This window comes from Drosophila virilis, chromosome 2, assembly GCF_030788295.1.
Source record: "Drosophila virilis strain 15010-1051.87 chromosome 2, Dvir_AGI_RSII-ME, whole genome shotgun sequence".
In the NCBI taxonomy this organism is placed as follows: domain Eukaryota; kingdom Metazoa; phylum Arthropoda; class Insecta; order Diptera; family Drosophilidae; genus Drosophila; species Drosophila virilis.
This window is the reverse complement of record NC_091544.1, coordinates 27,695,002-27,714,578: the sequence shown is the minus strand read 5'-3', so window position 1 is coordinate 27,714,578 and position 19,577 is coordinate 27,695,002. Positions and strand designations below refer to the sequence as shown.

Here is a 19,577-nt window from a genome sequence, read left to right as displayed (position 1 = left end):
TCGAAAGCAAGTACTTATGTACTTATCGTTATCGATACCCGCGCCAGTATCGTCCAAGCCCAACGCGAGTCGCATTCAGCGTTGCGCGTTTGTTAGTCGGTCTTGCTTGAATATTTAAAGTTTAAATAGCGCCGAAAACATTTTCGTGACCAATTAGTGTGAGTGTAAAAGGAATATGTTAATATTTTGGATTAATTAATGTATCAGAGCAATTTTTATGTGGTCATTTGGCATTGCGTTCGCATCTGAGTGTGCACGAGAGCGTAAACATGAGAATGGTTGTTATGCGCTAAGAAGAAGCATAAAAGAGAATATTTTGTGTGCAAGTGGATGGAAAAGAAAAATTTTGTAATTAACAGTGCAATTCGAAATAAATCGTACAAAACAGAGTACGCAATATATTGTCAGGTGTGTTAAATAAGATCCAATATCAGTGCTCATATACATTTACATATATTATTAGTAATACGCGGCAAATGAGTAGCATCGCGGCAGTGAGTAGCATCGCGTCATTGCTGTACTAAAACTAAAAATTGCCGTATTCGTATTCCGCCATTTTGAAAGCTGCGAGTCGAAAGTGGAATTTGGACGCGTTGCTGGTAAAAAAAATTGTTGAAAAATATATAAAAAGTACACCGATTTTATGAAAAATGCATGGAATTTGTTAACAAAGCTAGCCGGCAAATCTTTGTCCAAAAATTTTGTGTTTGGCAATGTGTTTAGCACGTGAATTTTGTGTAATTACAAAATCGCAAAAACGCGAGAGCCGCTGCCGCCACCGTCGCTGCCGCCGCCACCACAATGAAGAAAAACGAAACGAAAAAATATATAAAAATGAAAAACTAGTGCGCTGTTGCTGCAGCAAATTTAATAACAAAAATATTTTGTATCTATACGCATTTTGTGCGGGTTGTACATCGTCACTTAATCTTTAATATGGATAAATGTATGCTTCTTCTTTTTGTTTTCGGCCAGCGTGTGTATGCTTATGAGTCTCTCTATAAGTGTGTGCGCGATAAACGTGTACACGAAAAAAATTTAAACGTGCCGAATTTCGTATGAATTTTTAAAGCCAATGTACACGAGCTTACTTATATGTATATATATATCTGTACATAAATACATATATTTTAAGTAGCACTGCTAACTAAGCCAGTGTGTAAGAGTGTGTGTTTATGCGAAAAAGCGAGTGATAGCAATAAATATTTTATTGTTGCCAGTACGCAAAACATAAATAAATTGTGCAATAATGTTTGCCATACAACGCGCGCGCACAAACACACTCAATATTTACACCAATTTTTGCATGTGTCAGTGTGAGTGTACTTGTTTGCGTGTGTGTGTTGATTTTTACCCGATGCCGAATGACAATATACACGCAAGGTTCACTGCGCAACGCCCCTGTACCTTTCAAATCAACCACTCCCCCGCCCCACACTTCTGCAACGTGCTGCCTAACGCCGATGCTGCTGCTATGTCTCATCGTTGTTATTTTGCCGCCGCCACAGTTTTGTTCGAGTGAACAAACAAACCAGCGGAGCAAGCGAGAGAGAGCTAGCGGACCTAAAGTCAGCCATGCCGAGAGGTCTCCGCCAGCCCTTCCAGTAAGCGAATGACATATTTCAACAGCATTTCTGTTGCTATTTGCTGCGCCGCGTCGTGTCGCGCCGAGCTGCGTTTGTTTGTTAAGCCCAAAGAGTTTCGAGTCCTTTAAAGGGTGAAAGTGTATAAATTTTCACTGTACTTGAAAGTTCGTGCAAATCGTGTGAGCGAGACGAAAGCTTTGAACACTTTAAAAACCCGTTAAAGCTTCTTGCTCTCTGAGAACGGGTGCGCATTAAAGTTTCTGTTTCTGTTCCCCTTTTGAAATGGTCTGGTCAGCCCGTTTTGTTCTATAAATAAATACCGCCTGCCCGTTTCATTGTGACTTCGTTCCCAGTGGCCTGCAACACCGCCACCGCCTGCATATTGATTGAAAGAAAAAAAAAAAGAAAAACTTTTGCGCAGTCCGAGCTTCGTATCTCCCCCCCCACTCAACACTCGTCTGATAGTCATATGGGTAGTGGATGTGGTGGTATCGATGCCAGTCCCGTTGATATGTGTATATGCACATTGTTTTTGTTTTGCAATTTATGCATACATAAATAAATAAATAGCTACAATGCGCGCACGTAAAAAAGAGTTTATAAAATGTTTCTGCTGTCGATGTCCATAAATATTTTACTCACACACACAGTTGGAAACCCATTGCTATGTTGCCCTTCCCCCCTCAATCCTACCCTTGTTGGCCAATAAAATTGGCGCTTGTTTCTAGTTTTATTACATTTTTTCGCTTGTCATGTTTTCCATCGTTGTTTCGTTCTGGCGCCCCTGCTGTACCCGTCCGAGCACACATACAAGCAGATACACATTTGTTCGCCTGTCTGCGCTGTGTAATCATATGTCTTTTTTTTTTTTGCACCGCCTGCCCCTATCCAGTTTGTGTACATTTTGCATTTTGCATTGTTATGAATTTTGTCTTTCTCCTTTTTTTTATTAGGCAAGTGGCAGACTAGACAAACTCGAGAATTATCTTGGTGTTTCTTCTTTCTTCAACATATATATACAAATATATTGTCCATTAATTTTGAACCTGAAAAATGCCACTTGAAAATTTTCCTTTGGCCCACTCAAGTAAAGAACAATAAAGGTTTATTGTGTGCGGTTGTGTGTGTGTAGATATCTGCTATCAATGTGCATGCAGTCATGCTCTCCTTTCTACCCATCCACAGCCCCATTACAACAGCTATCGTGCGCTTATCATTTTGTGTTTGTCGTTCATTACCGTTTGTTTGTTGCTGGCTGCCAATGCCTAAAAAAAACCAAATGAAAGCAGACCACACACCTGCGACAGGAATTTCACACATTGAAAATTGCAAAACAAAGAGCACTAAAATAGACCGCAAACGCTTAAACTGTAATTCCTATGAAACAAATTTAAATATAAATACAGTGAAAGCTATCTTAAGCGGACACACGCAGTTCAATGAAATAAATGCCTTAAAGATAGACCAATGAAATAACAGTGAAACAGGGAATACAATATACAGTGTTAAAAATGGTATGATTAGATTGACGACCTCTAAAAACAGCCCGAATTTAGCCAAAAAATAGCTGAATTGGCAACACTGGTAGCGGGTGCTGTCCATTAGCAAAGCTTTAACTGTACATCTGTATGTATGCGCGAAACATTTACAAAAAAAATGTTCAAACATTTTTGCTGTTGCAATGTGTGTGTGTGGTGGGAGGGGTAGAAGGGGTCTTGCCTTTGCTGCCTCGCTGGCTGCTTTGTATCATCGATCGATCTGTGGCCAAATTCACTGACGCGCTTTTAGTCTAAATAAAAACATATAAATCAACGCAATACACAATTTGATTGTTGTGCCAAATGGTTTTTAGCAGCAGCAGCTGGCCAACAGCTAAAAGCGTGCGAGCGTAAATAAATTGTTTTGACCAGAGTGACTTGCAATGCTTGCATTTTTTTTTTTAACTCTTTGCTTTTTTTTATTTACGTCATTCAATCTAAACACAAAGAACTGTTTATTACACACAGCCACACACATGCACAGTCAGTAAAAACAAAAGAAGCTTGCATTTATGCACAAGGCAAAAAAGCACAACAGAAAGCTTTGCTTAAAACAGATCGACAACAACTCTGCCGGCTTCTATGCTAATTCATTAGCAAGCCGAAGTAAAAAGCGCGCCAAATGCGACGTCACGGAACGAAACCGTTAATTCGCAGCAAAAACAAGTTAAAAGCAAGCGAGAGCAAAAAAAAATAAATTAAACTCTTGCATTCGCACTGCCAAATGCAATCAATTCAACGGGTACAGTACAACTTCACTGAAATAATATATTAACATGAAAAACTGACTGGGGTAAAAATGTTGAACAAGAATATTTAAATTTTACTTTATTGATTTAAAGCCAACACTGGCAGACTGTAATGGTGGTAAAGTGCATCATGTTGTAATTTGTTTGTCTGTTTTGCAGGTCCTTATCCCCCCAGACCTGACCCCGACTTGGTCGGAAAGCACACACAACTCGTGCTTTCCTATCTCTCACACACTCGCACTCATTCTCTTTTTCTGTCTCTGTCTCTTTCCCGCTCTCTCTCTCTCTCTCTCGCTCCGTCTCTCCCAGTGCTTGTTCTACGTATGACTGTTGACTGTTGCAATGGCGTCATCAGCATCAGCGCTTTAAAAAGTTTTTGCCTGCCCCAAGACTCACACTAACACGAATTGAATTATAGGTAATTGTGTGTGTATGGATGTGTCTGTAGAGTGTACAAATGCGCATGACTTGTAAATATGTATATCGAAACGTGTTCCTCACACACACACACAAACAGTCGACTCGCATTGACTTGTCGGCTCGAGCCAATGCTTCGTTTTCGTTATTATGGCATTAAGCCAACAAACAATTTAAGCCAACATGAGTTTTTCCTGCCTGAAAAATTGTGGCAAAAAGAAAGACAAAAACAAACGTGCTCTATTCTAGGCTGCCTGACTAAAAAATACCCTGTACGCACGCAATGTCTTGGCAGTTTAAAAATGTGTGTAAACCGAATATCAAGGCGTAAGCCTTAAACATGTCGTTCCTGTCTTTATTAAAGTAATTGTTCTCGATCTGTTTATGATAACAAGAAAATACATTTCAATTTACGTGTTTTCGGCTCATCGTCGATGAGACAGATAAATGAATACTCAGATATTTTTAGAGCAAATATGTTAATTAACAATATATTTAGTTAAGCAATGTCTGTGCGCCTGTTAAATACATTTGCACCACAATAATACACCTATTATCAAGGGGTACAGGGAATCAAAACACACACACATTGAAAGTGTACTTTTGCTGCTTGCTGTTGGGGCTGTTATCGTGTGTCGTTCGGTTGATAAACCGGTTTACTGTCTTGGCTTGGTTTGGCTAAAAAATGAAATAAAGAGATACAATACACAAATCGCCATCGCAGTTTGTGTGTTCTTAGTTCAACTTTTTGCTTGCTGCTGTTAGACAGCCGGCGGCTGTTGCGGCTGCTCAGCTCAGGTAGCAACAACAACAACAAAAAACAGCAACAACAATAGTTCAGCAGTGAAATGTATCTGTTAGATACGCGGCCAACATTTACTGTACACTCATCTGCGGCGCTTGAGTTTGTGATTTATGTATAATTGTGTGTGATTTACTGTTTGTGTGTATTCATTTTGATATATCTAAGCGGCTGTGTGCGTGTGTATACACACACACACACACATCAACAGGTTTTTTTCTTTTCGACTTTCTCAACTGCGTGGGCGCATGAACACGTTGCTGCATCCTGTGGCAGTCGCACAGAAGTTGCTGCCACTAGTTTTTTTGGTTCACTTGCAAAACTGGTTTTTGGCGCGCTTTCAAATATGTTGTTGCTCGGTCTGCGGCTTCCTTTCACTGTTAAACTGTGTTGCCACACAAATTTCGTTCGAATAATATATAATTCAACTTAATCACTCGCAAAAAAAAAAAAATAACCACGCGCAATCTTAAGAAATAATCACAAATGTCTCGAAAATTGTTTTAAAAATAAACAAAGCATAGCCACAGCTCTGCTTGGGTGAATGTTCGATAGGGAATAGTCGGGAGGAGGTATGTGTGTGTGTGTGTGTATGGCATATACCACACATGTATATCATATACTATATATATATATTTTTATATATATGTCAAAATTGCGTCGCGTATTTTATTTTTTGTGTTAGCCACATTTGTTATTATCTGAGCATCTGTGCAATTCTATTTTCTCTTTTTCTGCTTGACATTGCTATTAATATGATTATGGTTATTATTGTGTTGGTATGTGGTTGCACAGTGGTCTATCGCCAAGTGGAATACTTGCTAAAAATCGAATTTCTACTAGCTCTGTGTTCCATGCAAAGCTAATGAAGAAGAAATCAGCCGGGCGAGGGCCCGGTAGTCTTTCGCTTATCAGGGCCTCGAACCCGAAACCTCGTGGCTTGAATTGAAAACTTTTGCTTATTTGAACAGGCGACCTCTCGCTTGTTAGTTCGACGCGCAGATACCTAAACAATGCGTGCATCGGTCTGCAATCCTGTTATGGAAAAAATTTGTAGGCAGTCAGGATAAACTCTTGTTTGTATATTGATTAATAATTAATATTCGTAAAAGCTATGGATCGTGTTGATTCCCATTCACGAGAGACAACTGTATTCAGTTCGGTTCAGTTGTGTTGAGTCTAGTCAATTCGCCATGAGTCTGGTCTGTGCATTTTATGTGTTGCGACATACAAAAGTATCTACACTTGATGGCTTATCAATTATTTTTAAATGTGTTTACCGCTCACAGATGTGAATAGTCGTGTTTTATTTGTCTCATAATCATGTATCAGCAAACTCTTAATTGCACTAATTTTTAGCATTTATTGCCGTTGATTATGAAATTAAAGTTCTTTAGAATTTCAAAAGAATTATGAAAGATGAAAAATATTGATTTATTTGGTACAAAAGTCGCTCGAAAATTCTGATTTGTACCCCTAGAACAATTCCTTCATTTGTATTTCGTACTTTAAAATCGCATGCAATTGAAGCGACCTTGCCAATTAAAAATATAAGACACCTGGTTCAACCAAAAAAAAAAAAAAAAAAATTCGATCACATTGTCGTTTGGCTTATCACGCTCCGGACTGTGCCATTTTTCTATCCTGTTCTATTGCGTTTGATAAGATACGGAAAAAAGAACACGTCAACTAATCCAAAAATCAAATACAATAGAGCAATACCTGAATTGCTGTTGCGGCTGCTTGTTGTTACTGTGCCCTGTTGTCCGTCTAATCAAAGCAAACGATGTTGATAAGCGTACACTGGGAACCTCAAGGAACCCATGGAACAAGGGGGCAATGCCATACACACTATATCATGATGTTAATGTGACGATAGCAGCAGCTGCTCGTCCAACAACAACATTCTTTCATACACGAACAATAACATGAGACATACTGCTGATCCAGGCCTTAGCGTTAAATTTCTATGTTCTTGCAGTCCCCTCCCATCGAGCAGCTGGCGGCAGTCAGTGGACTGTGATTGGCATTGGTAAGAGAAGGGGGGTTTTTGTTGAGGCAGAGGAGCGTAGGTTGCAATCAAATAGTATCTTTATCGCTGACGATTGCGAAATCCAAGCGAAACTTGTCATCGGTGAATATTGTGCTGACACTAGCGCGATTTGTTAGCGATTCGTAAGCGATTTGTTGTTTGTACTTTGACATCAGATTTCATGTTTTTCCATTTAATTTGCAAATTGAATTAATGTATCTCTATGTCTGTGTTTGTTTTATTTTTTCTGGTATATGTAATAAATTCTCTTTCTTTAATTTTGTAATTGCAGGATTCTCGATTTCAATATGAAGCGCCAAAAATGATTGCAATGTGTGAATCGTCGTCTTGAAAAGGTTTTGTTTCCGTTGATTGAAATTAAAGCAACTGCAACACGCAACGAAGAAGCAATTGCGGCACAAAAACAAAATAAACAGACACAACACACAACAACAACAACAACAATAAGAATTAAAGTTTTAAGCAAAGAGATTTATTTCTTATATATATATACATATATATAAATAGCATACAAACAAAAAGTAGTATCCACAATAAAAACAACAAATTTAATATGGATAAAAATCTTATGATGCCGAAGCGTTCGCGCATAGATGTTAAAGGCAGCTTTGCCAATGGTCCGCTGCAGGCGCGACCGTTGGTGGCGCTGCTGGATGGACGCGATTGTTCAATTGAGATGCCCATACTAAAGGATGTGGCTACAGTGGCCTTCTGCGATGCACAGAGCACATCCGAAATACACGAGAAGGTGAGCAGTGTACTCTTTTAACACACAATCAACAACAGTTCAATTATTATTATTGTATTGTTTCCAGGTGCTAAACGAAGCAGTTGGCGCCTTAATGTGGCACACCATCATCTTGACCAAGGAGGATCTTGAGAAATTCAAAGCTTTACGCATCATTGTGCGCATTGGCAGCGGCACAGATAACATTGATGTTAAAGCCGCTGGCGAATTAGGCATTGCAGTCTGCAATGTGCCCGGCTACGGTGTCGAGGAAGTGGCAGACACAACAATGTGCTTGATATTGAACCTATATAGGCGCACCTATTGGCTGGCGAATATGGTGCGAGAGGGCAAAAAGTTTACGGGTCCCGAACAAGTGCGAGAGGCGGCACATGTAAGTGCAAGGCAAAACGAAACCATCTTCATATATATATATATATATATATATATTAATATTTATATGACCGTAATGTTTCCAAATCTTTCTAATAGGGCTGCGCACGCATACGTGGCGATACTTTAGGCTTAGTTGGTTTAGGTCGCATTGGCAGCGCTGTAGCGTTGAGAGCAAAAGCATTTGGCTTCAATGTTATATTCTACGATCCCTACCTACCCGATGGCATTGACAAATCTCTCGGCCTCACACGCGTCTACACGCTCCAGGATCTGCTATTCCAGTCCGACTGCGTCTCACTGCATTGCACGCTCAACGAGCACAATCATCATTTAATCAATGAATTCACAATTAAACAGGTATTTAATCGATGCATTCCATTTCTATATATTTAGCAGTCAATTGATAAACCTCCTTTTAGATGCGACCTGGTGCATTTCTGGTGAACACCGCCCGCGGCGGTCTGGTCGATGATGAGACTTTGGCGCTGGCACTGAAACAGGGTCGGATAAGAGCAGCCGCATTGGACGTGCACGAGAACGAACCATACAATGTATTTCAAGTAAGAGATTGTTGTAAAACGAAACATTTTACGCAATCTGAGACGACGACCCCGACACGCTAGATATGTTTAATACTAAACAAAATTATTTTCCAATTCGACTTGCAGGGCGCACTGAAAGATGCTCCAAATCTGATTTGTACACCACACGCCGCCTTCTTCAGCGATGCATCCGCAACGGAGCTGCGCGAAATGGCAGCCACCGAAATACGACGAGCGATTGTCGGCAATATTCCAGAAGTGCTGAGGAATTGCGTTAACAAGGAGTACTTCATGCGCACGCCGCCAACCACTGCGGCCGGAGGCGTTGCGGCGGCTGTTTATCCCGAAGGTAAACTACAAATGATATCAAATCAAGAAAAGTAGTAGGAGGCTTAAACAGATGCCAGGGAGAGAGCGTTACAAACAACATAACAAAAAGAAAAAAGAGAAAAACATTAAAAACAAAAAACCAGAAACAGTAACAGAAATCAGAAATCGTTTAAACAATCACAAACACGCACAACCACACACATTAACACACACACACACACACGCGCACATATATGCAGCGAGCGTCTACATATATACATACTTCTATTCTTCTGATTCATTTCAAAGCACACATACATATAAATACATATATAGAAAGTGAGAGAGGCGCGTTGAACCAAGATTTCAACAGCGCCCGCTAAAGTTGATATATAAGTAAAACAGTTTATATATATATATATATATATATTATATATTAGCAGTGGCTTAGGGCCGCAACACGAACATGAATAGTGGATGTTGATGAGTAGAAGGTTTAGAGCGCGACCGATGTTGGGTAAAGATTTATGAATGATTATACATATGCAGATATATAGCCAGATATGTGCATTATAAGCAAAACAAACTGCAAACTGCTTAGCAATGTAACGACTTTTTCGTACCAACTCAAAGATACATTGAAAGAATATACCTTACAAAAGAATTGGTCTTAGGGACAGATACAGTTGGGTCTCATGCAAAACAACGACCAGATTTTGGGAATTTATTTTAATTTCGTTTTTTTTTTTAGTCCCTTTATTTTTTACAAAGTCCAAAGTATCTTAAATTATTTTGTTATAGCACAGGTTATTGAATATGGTTTTATTTAGGAGTGCTATATATTTATTGAAAAAGTCTTTGTTTGTCCTCTCAAAAATAAACTTGGTCCAGACTTCCAAAGTTGTCAGCGTTTCTAGCAAGCCTAAGCCCGTCATTTCTTTGTAGAATGATCAAAAGCAATCTATGCGTATTTAGATATGTATGTATGTATGTATGTTTGTATATATGTTTACATATGTATACATAACTCATAATTATTTACAGCAAAAGGTGAAAGTAAACAATTTGATGGATTGTTGTTGTTAATTGTTTTGAGTCCCTGCCTCACACACTTAAACTAACTAACGATCTATAAAAAATATATATATATAATAAAATAAAATAAAACTCAACAGATAAATTATTAGAAAACCATTGTAAGAGATTTTGTTCAAGCACACATTTTTATATATACATATATCGTATTATACGTTGTAATATTTACTAACTAACCAAGCGAGAGAAAATTTAATATTATATATCTGTAGCTTCCAAATGCCTCCAAGTTTTGTAGTTATCAAGCGAAAGCGTATTATTTATAAGAATCCACTGATTTTGCGCCATAAATTACTGACTTTCATTTAAGATATATAGATATATATATATATATATATATATATATATATATATACGAAACAAATTGAACATTTGTAAAAGTTATGCGTTTCATGATTATTTTTTGCTCAAAACACTGCTCTATTAAATGCAAAATGATCTCATCATCCGTGTTTATTTTCGCCTTGCGTAAATATCTTTAGTATGCTGACACCAGAACGGAAGTAATTGTTTAAATACCTTCACAAACATATGCAGACAAGAATTATAAAAACTACAACTCGGCGCGTTAACATAAACAACATCTATAAATAAATAAAAAAAAAAAGAGAGAACATAAAAAGTAATATTAATTCATAGTCTATGTACATTTAAACATAACAGAAATTATATTAAAACAAAGCATATAACAAAAAAAAAAAAGAAAGAAAATACTATTAAAAAATTAGTTTTACATAATTGAGGAGAAAATAAGATATATAAAAAACTGCACATTATGATTAACCGAGTAGTCGGTATATCTAAGAATTGTTAGCGTGTAAAATGTAATATTTACAAAAAAAAAAAAAAACAATCAAAACAAAACAAAAAAAAACGGCGCAAAGTATCATTTTGTAAAATTTTTGCAACTTAAGTTAATAATTAAACAATTAATGCAATTGACGCCAACTTTTTCAAAATTATTAATTTTCGCTCAAGACCAATATCAGCATAACATACAAAATATTCCTTAAATAAAAAAGAAAGAAAGAACAAGCAAATATTCACTTTCATAAGAAACGCATCAAGTTTTTTGTTTTTTTTTTTTCATTATGTATTTTGTTTTGTTCTAAAGCAATAAAAATTTGTTAAATTTCAAGCACAAAACATATACGCATAGAAACACACAAATATTAATATATATATAAATATTTATATATAAATATATATATATATAAATATATATATATATACATACGCACAAACTGAAGCCTAGACACACACCTCAACACACACTCACACACACATTTTTAACACACACGATCCTACGAGTATATATAACAAGCTGCTACAAAATGAAAATGAGCAAAAGAAAGAAATTAATAATAATAAGCGTAAAAGTAAAAGTAAAGAGACAAAAAGAATAAAATACTGTTATTTTGTAATGTATAAAAATATTTTTAATAACTGTGAAAGCTAAATAAAATTAAACAAGAAACAAACAAAAAATACAATTGATAAAAAGAGAGCAAGTTAATTTAAAAAAAAAACCTTTCCAGAAAACAAAAACGCAAAAAAATTTAAAAACAAACAACAGCAAGAAGAAAACAAAGAAAAAATAACAAATAAAAGAAAAACTTTAAAGAACCAACTATTGTTGCTTTTGTGTGGCGCATTATTGCAAAATTGTTTAAAAAGTATAATTATATGATTTTAATTCATTTTTTAAATAATTTACGTTTAATTATTTTCTATTCAATGGGATGATGGCATCATTGAGTGCAGAGCAGAGCAAGCTTTATATTTAATCGAAAAACTATTTATAGTATATAGTCTTAAAAACTGTAGTAAGTGTTCTCTGTTGCGTAAATCGAAAGTCAGTAATTTATGAGCGTTGTCGGCCCACGGAATTGATAGCCTATTTGTATTTGTAGATCTTAAGGCAAGGCAAACATCGCGTCCATAATTGATTAGGGAGTTAAGTTGTTTAGGCGCCTGTTCTGAACTCATTCGCATCATATCAGGTCCTTTCAGATTGACTGCTTTTTATAAGAAGTCTATTCTCCTTCCCATTCGCTACTCTTTAGCCACTTCTTAGTAGACCACACGCAGCCACCACCAAATCGAGTACCACTCTATAATTGAAACTACCCTACATTAAACTCCCACATTCCCAAAAACAAAAAAAAAACGAAAGAAAACAAACAAGATAAACAGCAACATATTATTAACTTTACCTAAATACCAAAAATACAAACAAAATCGAAATACAAAACAGGATTAAATGGCGGCTATTATACAGGCGCACTGCATCATCGGGCACACAGCACCACACCGCACGATGGTCCCCACAGTACAACAAATCTGGGCAGCAGCAGCAGCAGCGGCGGCGGCACAACCAGCGCTGCTTTGATACCGCCACCGGCCGCTGGCAGCAACACTGTGGCAGCAACTGCTGTCGCTGTGGCCGCCGCAGCGGCAGCGGCTGCTGCGCTCCTGCCCTCGCCGGTACCGCCACCGAATGCAGCAGCTGTGCCAACAGTGCCACATTTGTCGCCCCAAATTGGTGGATTGCCGCTCGGAATTGTGAGTAGCCAATCGGTAGGTACCCCCCTCGCCCACCAGCAACAGTGAGTGTTGTATGTGTGTGTGTGTGTGTGTGTGCGTGTGTGTTGTGTGTGCGCGCGCGAAATGTGTGTGGTAATCCAATGTGTGTGCCTGTGCGTGCGTGTATGTGTGTGTGCGTGTGTGTATGTGTGTGGTCTAGCTTATGTTATTGTTGTTTCATGTTGTTGTTGTTGTTGTTGTTGATGTTGTTATTGTTATTGGTCATTAGTTGTTGTTTGCCTAGGCTAGGGTTTTACTAACACCTTTTTTTTTGTTGTTTTTTTTTTTTCAATAAAGAAATACATATACATTATATATGCTACTATATACATACAAACATACATACATACATACATACATGAGTGTGTACGTAAATATGCTGAATTTTATTATCTAATTCGTTTTACATCTTGCTTTTAGCACCTGAGTGCGCCCGACCCTAATAACCATCTGTCATCGAGCATTAAATCTGAAGTGAAGGTCGAGTCAACGGAAACACCGTAGGCTGCTGCATCCTTGCTGGAGGAAGGCAAACAAAAATAATAATATAAATAAATAAAATATTAAAAAAACAAAAAAAAAAACAACAACAGCAACAGCTAGAAAAACTGGTGTGACAACGGGCCGTGTTACAGGATGGAACTCACACAGGGAGTGGGCACAGCAGGGCGGGGCGAGTGGCACGCAACTACTATAATTGGATACAACATATGTTTATAAATTGTTATAATGCCAATTTACAATTAACAATCGCCAATTGCCACATCCTGCGGCTGCTCCTGTATGCGTGTGCAACTGCGCCCAGCCTTTGATTTGAATTTTTTCCAAGTTTCTAAGTTTTAATTTAAAATACGATAAATATTTGCATTACCAACCCAAAAAAAAAAAAAAAAAAAACAAACAAAAAAGAGAAAGAAAGAAAGAAGAAAACAAAAGAAAAAGAACCTAAGGAGAATCCCTTCCCCCCCACACTCACACACATCTACATATATACACACACACCTACACACACACACACACAACACGCCTCAAAATTAACTACGTATGTATTTAGTATATAATTTGTAACTATTTAGAATTTTACAGTTACAATTTAAGACTTTTATTTGTATTGCAGCAAATTGTAAGAGAAAAATATGTTACCTACATATAAGCGCAAAAACAAAAACAAAACAAAAAAAAAAACACACACACACAAAATGTTGGAAAATTTTAACTTAAACAAAAAAAAAAAAAAACAAACAAATAGAAAAGTGAGTAAAACAAAAACCCAAGATTCATGGCATACAAAAGCAACACACAAGAGAGACGTTTAGTGCTTAAGATACGTTTAAAGTACATAATAAAAAAAAAACAAACGCAGTGTATAAGTATATATGTGTCATATGTGTACGTATGTATGCATCTTTCAATGGCAGGATCGCGCACTAACTAACTAGTAACTTAAAAGGTTACTAGTCCGCTTCGCGGTTCGAGCTAGCTCCTCATTCCCGTGCCCAATAAATATGATTAGGTTTGGGTTCCACTCTTGTTTAATCGACTGACGACCGACTTTCCATGTTCAAAGCGGATCGGCTTGCAGTTCTGCTCAATGGTTTGAACTATGAAGCCACACCAGGTCTGGACCAGCTATAATTCGTTTATTGAGTTCCTGTACATCAGATTTAGATGTCAGCTTTGTTGCCTAATTTTCTTATGAATTCGAAAGGTCCACCAGTACCTTTTGTATTTTTCATCAAGAAATAAAAACTTATCTAAATTCATAAGATTTAAAAAAACGTATTCTAACAGGTATTAAAAGCAAAACGCACAGTTAAATATTATTTTGATGCTTTCTATAAACCTACGAAAATTTTTATGGCAACATAATCATATATGATATTACAATGTACTCATATAGAAGAATTTGAAGAAATTATTGCGAACATTACATAGATATACGTTTGAATTATGAAATTCATGTGCTTTACGGAGATTTTCAAATTGTTCGATTTGCCCTCATCTTGGAGAGCTAAGCATACCCACCACACAAACGAAAGCAAATATTAATTCTTCTGTCGAAATATTTGGTCATTCTCAAAGAAGTAAAACTCGCCATCTGGTACAGAAGAGTTAAAGTGCTTGGAAATTCAAAGATGCCGCCAAATGAAAAACACTTCTTGGGGGTATGTAAACTTTTATTTAAGTCAATTATACACAAAGGTTTAAAGTTTTTTCGGGTGGTATACTATTTATAATGCTACTTAACACCAGTTCTAAATGAGCACAATCTACGCAGCGTAAAAAACAATTTGGCTTGTATTTGTAATACCATTTTTACGATACAGTTGAAATGTGTGGGATATTGTTAATAAAGTATTTCTAGGTAGGTTTTCTTTTAATTTATTTTATTTTTTTTTTATTGTAAAAGTCTTCAATATAATATGCAACATTTAACACACGGTTATACTTCCAATATCGAAGGTCCATCACGTTTACACTTAATATTAAGCGTTACCATCTAAATTTTCAGAGTTTTTACTACGGAATGAACAACATTTACATACATAGATTAAGTCGAAGATAAAGTATTGTTACTGCTTCGGGCAGACGGGCACGGGCACGTTCACATTTAGAGCTTTGTTTAAAAATAATTGTTTTCATACAATTAACATATGAATTGTTTTTTTCTTTTTAGTTGGTTTTTTTTTTAAGCCTGCCAGGAAACCATGTACATATTCAATTACGACGTCTAATTAACCGGACATTAAAAAGAAAATAAGACTCATGACTAATTCTGAGTGTGTGATGTTTTAACAATTTAAAATTAAATCAGTTTGTAAAACAATTGAATCTGAATTGATATAATCGTATTCACAGTCGCAGTGTCTATCCAAGCCAACTACATTATATAGTGGTATGTACATGTGCGTATTTATTCTCTTTTCAATAGTTTTGTATTTTGTTTGTTGGGTTTTTAAAACCAGGAATATGTTTGAATGTCTTTTTTTTTTTTTGTTTTGCACACATATATATATATATATATATATATATTTATATGTATATATTTATGTGTTGTAAACACGTTCTATCAAAAGCTTCAAGTACTCACAATACTTATCATATCGTCAACGCCCATTCATAATTGATGCGGGCGTGTCACTTAAAATCGAGAAACAAAGTCAACAAAATCGAGAAACATGGTCCACAATCAACTTAAAAGAAACGCGTCAGACGCGGCCTTACAAAACGAAAGGCGCCATAGCAGCCCAATCCGATGAGGCCATACTTGAGGGTATTCTTGCATAGTCGCTGACTGAGGCTGGCCGGTGGTATTTCAAGTATGGCCGGTATCTTCTCGGGATCCACTTGGCCCCACATTTTTGCAATGCCATTTGCATGTCCAATGCCAACAACGCCTACGACACGCACGGGACGCACCTGATGGGCACCTGGGGCCGCCTGCGGCAGTGCAGCCAATTGCAGTGAGTGACACAAATAGAGATCACGTTCGCGTACGAACACATCCGAAAAGGCTGGAAATTCGCCAGCCATTTCCTGCATAAGTTTCTCCAGCAGATCACGCTGTTTGCACTCCTCCACCTCCTCAATGCTGATACTATCCGTGAAGGTCAGACGCCAAACCAGCTTCATGGTTTGCCACAAGGAAAGGGCGCGCAGAGCACGATACAGTGTGATACGTATGGGTCGATCGCCCAGATGTAAAATGCAGCCAGGCAGCTTGTGTATCTCCTCGAATGCGCGTCGAAACTCACCGCCTGGGGCCATGCCCAGATCCTTGGCAATTTGTGCGCTCATCTGCAGCAGCAGAATAAAGAAGATGCCATTGATATAGCCATGGGTCTGCAGTATGCCGCGTATCTGTAGGATTATTACATAATTAAAAACCCATTATATTAAAGTGCTGCATGGAAAATACCTTGGGTATATTTATGTTTTTGGCCTCCTCCAACAGAGTCTTTTCATCGAGCTTGAGTATGTGTACACGGGATGGACATAGCTCAACCATGACCACATCTGGACGGACATTGCGAATGACCTGTGAGAAGAGAGGAAGAAAGATATTTAGCAGGTTTTTAATTGGTTTACTATCTGGACTCACATAAGAGACGTCATCCTGGGACTCCTCGCTAAAGTGTGCCGTGCCCACAAGATAGACCTTGCTGCCAAATGGTGTATTCAACAGGGTAACCGTCGAGGGTAAATTTTGGTCGAATTCCTCCAAAGTATCGTAGATGACGATTTCTCGCTTGGTTTGCGGCTGATCACTGTTCGACGTAGCCGCTGGCTCCGCTAACTGCAGTTGCGTGTCGCCGCCTCCATCCGCTGCTGCTGATGCTTCAGCTATAGATATGTCCAATTTTTGTTTGCTTGACTGCAGCAGGGTGTCGGCTTTGCGGCGTCGCTTTTCTGTAGCAATGTCCGGCACTTTGCTGGGCGACTTTTTAAGTATGTTCTTAAACTTTTCGACGGTCTCGTCGTTATGATCGGTCGAGAGGCGCTCGATTAGCACCACCTCTTTCTCTAAATCCTCCTCCTTAATGGAGTTCTCATTAATTTCTATAATTGACAAATTGGGATTATCGGTCTTAAATATTGTCTTATTGGCCAGCTGAGACTTTGGATCGACCTCCTCCTGCGATGTATTCGTGTCTGTGCTCTCGGATTGTAATAACAGCATGCTGGCATTTATGGCCGCAGCATTAGACGTTTGCGAGATAGGAGCAGCTGAAAACGGGGCATAGGTATTATAATTGGCTGGCTCGTTCCCATTGCCCATGGCATTGCCGTTGTGGGCATCAAAATTCTCGACGTTTAACATTTTGTGTGCATAATTGGTGTGTCCTGCGCTTTGATTAAAGTCTCCATTGAGGCTTTCTGTGGGGTTAAATAAATGTGCCGATTAATAAAAAATATAAAGACATATGCAAATGGTATAGGGATTAAGCTAGGGGTTCTGTGACTTCTGCTCATAAAGGCTTTTCATTTCACTCAAATACGACTTTATATAATCGGTATCTTTAGAGTTCTCGATTAGGCACTGCTGCAGCAACTCGAAACATTTGTGTTTCAGTTGTGAAACCTTTACTTGATGGGCTCTCTCCTGTTTGGCCAGCTTTGCTTCATATTTTTGCACAAGCTGTGCTTGCAAGTTGGTTTTCTTTTTGCTAATAATACTCCTAAATTTAGTTTCTTGTGCCTGGTATGCCTGGAGGCGCAGCTTGTGCATTAATTTGGCTATCTCGCTATCTATTTGCGCACAGTGCTCCATAAAATTCTGATCTTCTGCAAAGGGCGCAAAGATTTGGACTAGAAACTGTTGAGGAAATGTGATGCGCGTTTGGTTGTCAACCGCCCGCTTTGCAGCGCTCAAGATCTGTGACTTGATGTTCTGGTTAAAGCACTCCTTTTCTGCTGTCTGCTGTTCCAGCTTTTGCATGTGCTCCTCTAAATGATCATTTTCAATCCCGAGCGCAGCGAGATGTAGTTTCAGAGTGTTTAGCTGCTTCTTGAGATCTGATTGCTGTGCCTTCAGCTCGCTATGTTTTTGCAGAGCCACATCATGTGCCGTGGGCTGTTGCAGCGGGTTAGCTGGAAGCGGCAGCTCAGGCTTTGCCTCATCCTGTTGAGTGGTTGCCTCCAGGTTGCAATCGCTCATGCTTACACGTGTAATAATTTACTAAAGCTGTTGAATGAAGCGGCAGAGCCAACTGACAACAGTTAAAATACTCCCAACTTACCATTGCAGGATCTGTAGTTGGTTGTAGATAGCTGATGATCCAGAGCACTGTCATAAAACGTGCTATCGCCAATATACGATTTGCTCTTCTGCTCCGGAGTACCCATTGTCGAGTCACTTGAAGTTGATGCTGATAAATCCATATGTGCACAATCGGTGGTTGTGTATACAAATATGCGTGTGTGTGTGTGTGTGTGTGTGTGTGCGTGTGGGTGACGTAGAACTGTGTGCACAGCTGGTGGCTTGGAAGAATCGGTTACGGTTTAAAAATTCGGTTTCAGTTTGTTTTGCTGTCGCTTCACCCACGTATCTACGTATCTTTTGTATGTATATTATTTGAGTGTGTACGTTGGTCGGACATCAGTTGTTGTTGTGGTGAGCACCGTTTTCGGTAAATAACTGTAAGTTAGAAATTAATGAGAGAGAGTGAGATTAGCTGAGAGGTACCAATAGATAATTCCAGGCGACCTCCTAACACGAACTTAAAATTTCAAAGAATCTGCGTACGTGTACATGTTTCTTGATGCTAAATACACAGCCTAGTGTCCTTACAAGTCAGTATGTGACATATCGATAGAGTAAAAACAACAAAACTATATTCAGTTACTCAAGTTAACTAAGGTATTCAGCACATCATTTTGATTGTTTTGCTTTCGTCAGCTACTTATACAAGTACTCTATACTTGAATATATGTATGTATGTATGTATGCATGCATGTGTGTATGCACTCACTTACCTGAACGTTTTATATTGATGCGCACAGACCTTTAATTGACGTAAAACTTTTGCAGCTGCTTGTATTTTGGCCTACTTTGTTTAGCATTTGATAGTTTTTGTTGTTTCTTGTGTTGTTTGTAACGGAAAACCCAAAAAACTAAAGAATGAAATTGTGATTGTGGCAAACTGTGCTAGAGCGTTCGCTTCTTCTTGCTAGCGTGCACCAGTGCTGCCTATAAAATCAGAATGAGTCGCGCACAAAATATAAAGGTGTATGATATGTTTGTTGACACATATTGCTTTTTAAAGGTTTTTGTTT

The 19,577-nt window shown here is 38.1% G+C and overlaps 3 protein-coding genes across 14 annotated transcripts; 1 reads left to right on the top strand and 2 right to left on the bottom strand.

Moving 5' to 3' along the window:
- Positions 1 to 43: 43 nt before the first annotated feature.
- Positions 44 to 14,053, top strand: CtBP (C-terminal binding protein). Of its 10 annotated transcripts, none has more exons than XM_032433644.2 (8): positions 44 to 158; positions 7,417 to 7,893; positions 7,961 to 8,266; positions 8,365 to 8,625; positions 8,688 to 8,828; positions 8,937 to 9,159; positions 12,472 to 12,794; positions 13,221 to 14,053. In XM_032433644.2, the coding sequence occupies exons 2-8, from the start codon at positions 7,699 to 7,701 to the stop codon at positions 13,302 to 13,304; spliced, it is 1,533 nt and encodes a 510-aa protein (XP_032289535.1). In that variant the 5' UTR covers positions 44 to 158; positions 7,417 to 7,698; the 3' UTR covers positions 13,305 to 14,053. The 10 variants fall into 10 exon arrangements, with proteins under 10 accessions (XP_032289535.1, XP_032289534.1, XP_015025874.1 ...); XM_032433643.2 differs by having other exon boundaries at positions 54 to 408; XM_015170388.3 differs by lacking the exon at positions 44 to 158 and adding an exon at positions 464 to 599 and having other exon boundaries at positions 8,688 to 8,819; positions 12,496 to 12,794.
- A 1,451-nt stretch (positions 14,054 to 15,504) lies between these two features.
- On the bottom strand, positions 15,505 to 19,490 carry LOC6632367 (traB domain-containing protein). Of its 3 annotated transcripts, none has more exons than XM_015170574.3 (5): positions 19,278 to 19,490; positions 18,542 to 18,939; positions 16,903 to 17,678; positions 16,720 to 16,839; positions 15,505 to 16,661 (listed from the first exon to the last, which is right to left on the bottom strand). In XM_015170574.3, exons 2-5 carry the CDS (start codon positions 18,681 to 18,683, stop codon positions 15,996 to 15,998), a joined length of 1,704 nt encoding a protein of 567 aa, XP_015026060.1. In that variant the 5' UTR covers positions 18,684 to 18,939; positions 19,278 to 19,490; the 3' UTR covers positions 15,505 to 15,995. The 3 variants fall into 3 exon arrangements, with proteins under 3 accessions (XP_015026060.1, XP_002056197.1, XP_015026059.1); XM_002056161.4 differs by lacking the exon at positions 19,278 to 19,490 and adding an exon at positions 18,988 to 19,088; XM_015170573.3 differs by lacking the exon at positions 19,278 to 19,490 and adding an exon at positions 19,048 to 19,065.
- LOC26531470 (switch-associated protein 70) lies at positions 17,685 to 18,535 on the bottom strand. Its single transcript, XM_015170801.3, has one exon. It carries the CDS (start codon positions 18,457 to 18,459, stop codon positions 17,749 to 17,751), a length of 711 nt encoding a protein of 236 aa, XP_015026287.1. The 5' UTR covers positions 18,460 to 18,535; the 3' UTR covers positions 17,685 to 17,748.
- Positions 19,491 to 19,577: the final 87 nt, after the last annotated feature.